Below are 5871 nucleotides of genomic sequence, written 5' to 3'. Positions count from 1 at the left end.
TGTAAAACAAAACCATCTAAATTCACTCCTTTGTGGACAACGCAACGTTTCCTATCAACGATGACACACTGTGATAAAAGCAAGGCTAGCACCTGGTGAAAATACAGAAGCTTCTGAACCATGCACGAACAGGAAAAGGTTACCCAGACAGGAAAAGAAAAAAGAACTACTGTTTCTGTGTCCCTGAATTCATCTCTTAAGACTGACACCACCTACAGGTCCCCCAGCCCTTGGCACTGCAGCTGACAGCAGTCAGGGATACGAGGCCCTGCACAGTGCTGAAGCCAGGCCTAAAATGCTGCTCAGTAACAAACACCCACTCGAGGACTATGGCTGTTCCTTATGGAGTGCAAAGTCAATACCTAGTAATCTTTATGCTAACGAACACGTAACTTCAGTGTCCCAGTAAAAGATAAGAAAACAGTCTTTCCACAAGTATAAAATGTGGAAATTTTTTAAAAAGAGGGGAGTCATTGTTTTGTAAAGCAAATGTGATCATCTGATTCCATATTTAATCTTGGTACCACGTCGTCGCTGTAAATAATCCATGTTTTGTGGCTTTTGCATGCACTTAAATGGAACAAAGCTTGCTGAATGTCTTCTTAAGAGCTCACCAGGACATAAATCATGCTGAAAAACAAGAAAAAAAAATAATATTCAGGTGTGCCATTTTGATACATGTTACACATTCAATTACACAGCCTTAAAGGAACAAATCCATGTGAGGCACAAGGACCGGGATGGCAGATTTTACACAAACACATAGGAGGAGCACTATAAAGGGTGACAAGACCTGACACAACAAGTAGATGAAGCAGCACTGTATGGGGAGCCCTGGGGCACCCCTTAACCCACGTCAGGGGTCAGCACGCTGCCCAGAGCAGCTGAGAGCTGGCTTTTGGCTTGGAAGTGGGACAGGGTACAAGGGAGTTAGGATGGCTTTTGTGTGTCTCCCATCCCTTCTGACTCTTGGAATGACTCTGCCACCTTAAAGTTGAAGAAAAATCTGTTTGAATAGCTATACAATTGAGAAGTGCTACTGTTCCAGTCCCTCACTGAGCATCCAGCTGTGGGTGGGGAGGTGCCATTCTGTTGTGCTTAACGTGGAGCTCCCCACTCATGCTAATGTGGAGATTGAAATGAATAACTCCAACCAAATCAAGTCTTGTGTTTTAAAACAGAACGTAAGGCAAGCGTGAATTCCTTTTTTTGGGAACATCAGTGTTATACACATTCCTGAGCTCAAAGCTTCTCAGCACTGTGCCCAGCCAAACACAGCAAGACTGAAAGTTAGTCAGGACAGAGGAACACACTTACCCATATAAGTAGTAAAAAAATGATAGAAGGTAGAATGCTAATTTGCACCATCCTTCCTTCTGGCAATAGGCTAAAATGTCTGCATTCATGATGGTTGTAGGATCATACAGCCCGGGGCCACTCATCACAGGTCTACTCATGTACCTGGAAGCGACACACAATCAGTTTTGGGGCACCAGCAATGGGAAATACGGGTTCGTGCCCCCACACCCACTGAGCCACAGCCCCCAGCTCCTCACAGGACACCTCAAGCTGCACGAGGAGACCCCGTGATAACCACAGGCACCAAAGAGAGTTTGACACATGGAGCCCCAGGAGCTGCTCCCAGCCTTAAACTGGGCCCAACTTGGGGCACACCAGCTGGAAACGGGACACCTTTGTTTAGAAATGAAAGTATTCTCTCAAGTTTTACGTGGGATTCCTTATAAAGGGTTGGGAAAGGTGCAGAAGAGATGAGTGTGGGACCCGACGCAGCCTCGAGTCGTTACCAACAACACGTGCTGGGTACCACAGCAGAGCAGTGCTCACACAGCTCCATGCAGGACGATCCCACCACTGCAGCTTAATGCAGGCTGCGTTTCAACCTCGTGCAGCTCCTGCATGGGCACCAGCAGCAAAAGGAAGCAGGACTGCCACTCCTACCAGCAGCCCACGCCGTCACTACGCAGCTCCAGTGCACCTCTACACATCAGCTGCCACTGCTGCCCAACACGGGGTGCTTGCACAGCACAAGGGGACACAAACAAGAAGGAAGCAAAGCGATGCTTTTTGCTGGATAGCCTGGATGTCAGCTCTCTCACTGCCACCTCACAAAGCATCCTTACTTGCTGCAGACACGGAACACTTAACAGGAAGCACTGCAACAGGAAAATGAGTTACAGTTAACGTGAGGACACAGACACCAGACTCGTCATTATTACCTCCAAATATGATAAGCCAACAAAGGCATATTGAGACCCAGTGTAAGCCACTCTGCTGCACAGAGAAACATAACACAGAAGAATGCATGGATGAGGTACTCTGGAAGTACAAGCTGGAAAAGAAAAATAGGAGTTAGAAGTTGGGATTACTCAAAGCAAAACGTGTGTTGTTTCATCTATTTTGGAGGTAAGGCTTTGTTTAGAAGTTGTTTGGAAGAACACTAACAAGAACAGGACTGCAGCAAGTGAAAAGAGCAACGAGCAGGACGTGCCTTGCTGTTTTCACATGATATTCGTGAACTGGGAAGAAAACTTTTTCAGATGAAATGCTCAGAATAAGAGATCTCTATGGCTCCTGTTAGCTTACGTGCAGCGTGGGCAGATCCACACTTTACATGGGAAGCAACAGAAGAGACAGAGAGATTTCTGCTCACGTAACATAGAAACACCACCAAGAAACACGTGCTAGAAAACCGTTTGTAGGCAAAAAGGTGTTTTGAGTTTTCACATATGAACATGGAAACAAAACTGTCAAACAGATGTAGTTCAGATTCAAACTGGTGCCAGGATGGGATCTCTGAGGCTGAGCTCTGCCCACCGGGTGAGCACACAGCTTCAGCCTCCTCCCCCTGCACGTGGCAAGCATGCTTGGTAGCATCATGCTTTCCAGCAGGAGCCCACAGAGCTAACTATCATTACTATGGCATGACAGAAAGCATGAAATGCCAGCTGCTGTTAGTGTTATTAACAGGAGTGGTATGGAGGGCTACATAGAGTCAGTGCATGCAAAGAGCCAGTGAAACCTTGCACTCACCACGAGACCAAGTCACTCCAAAGTGGTATCAATTACTCTTGTGTTACACCACTCAGAAAGAAGTATCCCCAGCTAAGGAGCACTAAAACATCTCCTCGTGAGGAATAGTTCATTTCTAGCTCAGATCTAAGCTGCGAGTGCCTGCACACGCATACAGACACAACACACCTTGCTCTTCTTCCTTTGTGTGCACTACATCAGTGCCAGCGTGCTGCAACTCTTGGTTGGAAGCTCAAAACCATCTCTGCAGGAACCTAAAACCTCCCAAGAAACATTCTCACCACCCACTGCACTACTGCACTCTGCTGCTGGAAGTGACAGACAGCGAACAAAGCGACAGCACATCAACGTCAACAAGCTGTCACAACTGAAGTGTCTCAGGAAGGTGTTTCTGTGCAGCTCCTCCTGGGCACACTCACCTCATACAACAACTTGGCAGCTATTTACAGTGGGACAACAAAACCAGCGCTATGTTTGTAGCTTATTTCACTACACAGAAGGTGTTTCTCTTTCCTTTCCTCGATAGGTCCTACCCCCCACCCCACCAGGACACCTCTCACAACACTCCCACAACGACCCTCCCCTGCTGCCCCCCTCCAGGAGCTCGGCTCTTCACTTCTCATTCAGTTGCTAACCCACCTCCACGAGAGCAGCAGATGGCAAGTAATTTACTCCTTTCCACAAAGCTCTCGTGTGAACAAACACCACATGCACGTGGGTTAGCAGAAGGTTAATATTTGTGTTAAACATGCGCACTGTAACACTTTGAAGGCTGCCACAACGTCAGGATGTAATGCCAGTCTGCCTTCCCCCACACCGTGGCAGGCCAAGCAAGGGAAACTGTTAGATGCATGGCTGTCCAGGCAGCAGCTCTGCCCACAGCCTCCTGCCTCTTCTTGTTCCAGAATGCTGTCTTCATCCTGCATGTCTAACACGTGCTTCCCCCCCCCCAGCTCCTCAGACATTTTCCTGCTGCAGAATTTACCTAACTCTCCAAAGCACAGAACGTCACAGTGCAGGATGCCAAAAGACAGAAGAAAAACCACAGGGCATGGGATAAGAACAGCATGCTTTAAGAGCCCATGCTCTTCCCAAGCTCCCCTCGTGCTCTTGGACAAAGGTAATTTGCCTCCAATGCTTCTCACAAAGCACAGAGTATCAGAGTTGCATCCCAGTCATGCAACAACAAAAAAGGGAGGACAGCCGAATCCTGAAGCAGAATTTCCTCACCCAGTGCTTAAAAAGAACTCATCTGCAATAACCTCAGAGCTCAACCAACGGTGCTTTGCCAGCGAGATCTGCTCCACGTGCCAACTCCCACAGCCCCCCATGGCACAGGGCTGCACAATGGTGAGCCTTAAGGTTCCACTCCAACCGAAGTCCCTGTCTGACTCGAACCCGCAGGACGCACACTACAGGCATATAACAGTTTTCCTCACTTCACGGGGTAAAGCAAGCAAAATTATTGGGCACCACACATGGGAACTGAGGAAGCTGTCAAGAACAACAGACAAGCAGCGGGCGGCCAGGCGGAGCGGAGCATCCCGGGGCTCACGGATGTTCCTCACGGGATGGAAGAGGCATTGAAAACGAAACGGAGAAGCAGTACACACCTTTAAGGCAATTTTGACTCTTTTAATCTTTTTGACCCTTTCAACTGTCTTTGTGCCGAAAACGTGGAAAGCAGATTGAAAGAACGTTAGTACGACCGCTGGCGGATCCCCAGCACATTAACAACAGTCACAACGTTCAACGTGAAAGCACGGAGGGATCGCACAAAGGGTTTCCCCCGCAGTGGTGTGGAGCAGCCCAGCTCCTCAGCCATGGGGACAGCACACGCGGGCACTTCCCGTGGACTTATCAACCCAAACGTCCCGCGGGCAGCTTACCGGATTGAGCGTATTGCATTGGTCAATGGGATTCTTGTAATCTGTCTTCAGTTCATCAAACGCTATGATCTGCAACAAAATCGAAACGGCCGTGATCCTTCAACCCGGAACCACAAACGCGTTTCATCCGCGGAAAAACCAACACATGGGCACGGGGCCTCCTCCAGGAGCACCGCTTTCTTCCTTCCCAAGCACCAAAGACATCCCCTGCCCTCATCCCTGCCCTCATCCCACCCCACCCCACCCTCCCGGCCGGGGCCTGACACGGTTCCCCCACGCCGCGCCGTGGAGCGGCCTCAAGCACCGGCCGACCCCCCCCCCCCCGCGCCTTCCCCTCCGTCACTCACGTGCCAGATGGCGAAGAAGATGAGCGCGGCGGTGAGCAGCAGCGCCAGCATGTAGCAGAAGGCGGCGAACGTGAACGCCATGGCGGCGGGCCGGGCGCGGCGCGGGGGATGCCGGACGCGATCATTCACCGGCGGGGCCGGAAAGCGCCACCGCGCAGCCGCCGCAGATAGCGCCCCCCAGCGGCGGCCGCCGGCACTGCTGAGGCGGCGCGGGGCGTCGCGTTTGGGATAGAGCCCTCAGCCCGGAATGTATTTACGCACTTAAGCCACGCTAAGAAGGATTTCCAAAAGCTTTCGTCTACGTCTCAAGTCCCTCAGAAGTCTTGCTTTTGATCTCTCCGGCTATATCCGTATTAACAAATGAGCTCAAGGCTCTACTGGTGCTAGAAATTCAAAGCCCCTGCTCGTCCCTAAGAGCAGCTCTGCAGTGGTCCTCCCAGCAGCACACTCACGCACCAGGAGCAGGCTGGGGTGGCTGGCTCACTCTGCACATCTGCGTCTGTAGCTTCAACGTCTTGTGATTCAGCTCCAGGAAGGAGCCCCGCTGCGGCACGGGCACGGCGATACAGTTTGCAGCCAGCAGG

General features: G+C 50.6%; 1 protein-coding gene across 1 annotated transcript; it reads right to left on the bottom strand.

Moving 5' to 3' along the window:
- Positions 1-296: 296 nt before the first annotated feature.
- CNIH1 (cornichon family member 1) lies at positions 297-5409 on the bottom strand. Its single transcript, XM_065755656.1, has 5 exons — positions 5288-5409; positions 4941-5009; positions 2238-2350; positions 1318-1461; positions 297-630 (listed from the first exon to the last, which is right to left on the bottom strand). Exons 1-5 carry the CDS (start codon positions 5366-5368, stop codon positions 603-605), a joined length of 435 nt encoding a protein of 144 aa, XP_065611728.1. The 5' UTR covers positions 5369-5409; the 3' UTR covers positions 297-602.
- Between the last annotated feature and the right edge of the window lie 462 nt (positions 5410-5871).

Source organism: Cyrtonyx montezumae, unplaced genomic scaffold (assembly GCF_038088225.1).
Source record: "Cyrtonyx montezumae isolate F1298 unplaced genomic scaffold, pur_monq_1.0 scaffold_10, whole genome shotgun sequence".
Lineage (NCBI taxonomy): Eukaryota > Metazoa > Chordata > Aves > Galliformes > Odontophoridae > Cyrtonyx > Cyrtonyx montezumae.
This window is presented reverse-complemented; position numbering and strand designations above follow the sequence as displayed.

Excerpts from the sequence above, each read along its gene's own strand:
- CNIH1 (XM_065755656.1), bottom strand. The coding sequence starts at position 5,368 with ATGGCGTTCACGTTCGCCGCCTTCTGCTACATGCTGGCGCTGCTGCTC. Across the intron at positions 5,010-5,287 it reads TCTTCTTCGCCATCTGGCAC|ATCATAGCGTTTGATGAACT; the intron begins GTGAGTGACGGA and ends ATTTTGTTGCAG. Across the intron at positions 1,462-2,237 it reads TTGGCTTATCATATTTGGAG|GTACATGAGTAGACCTGTGA; the intron begins GTAATAATGACG and ends TGTCGCTTCCAG.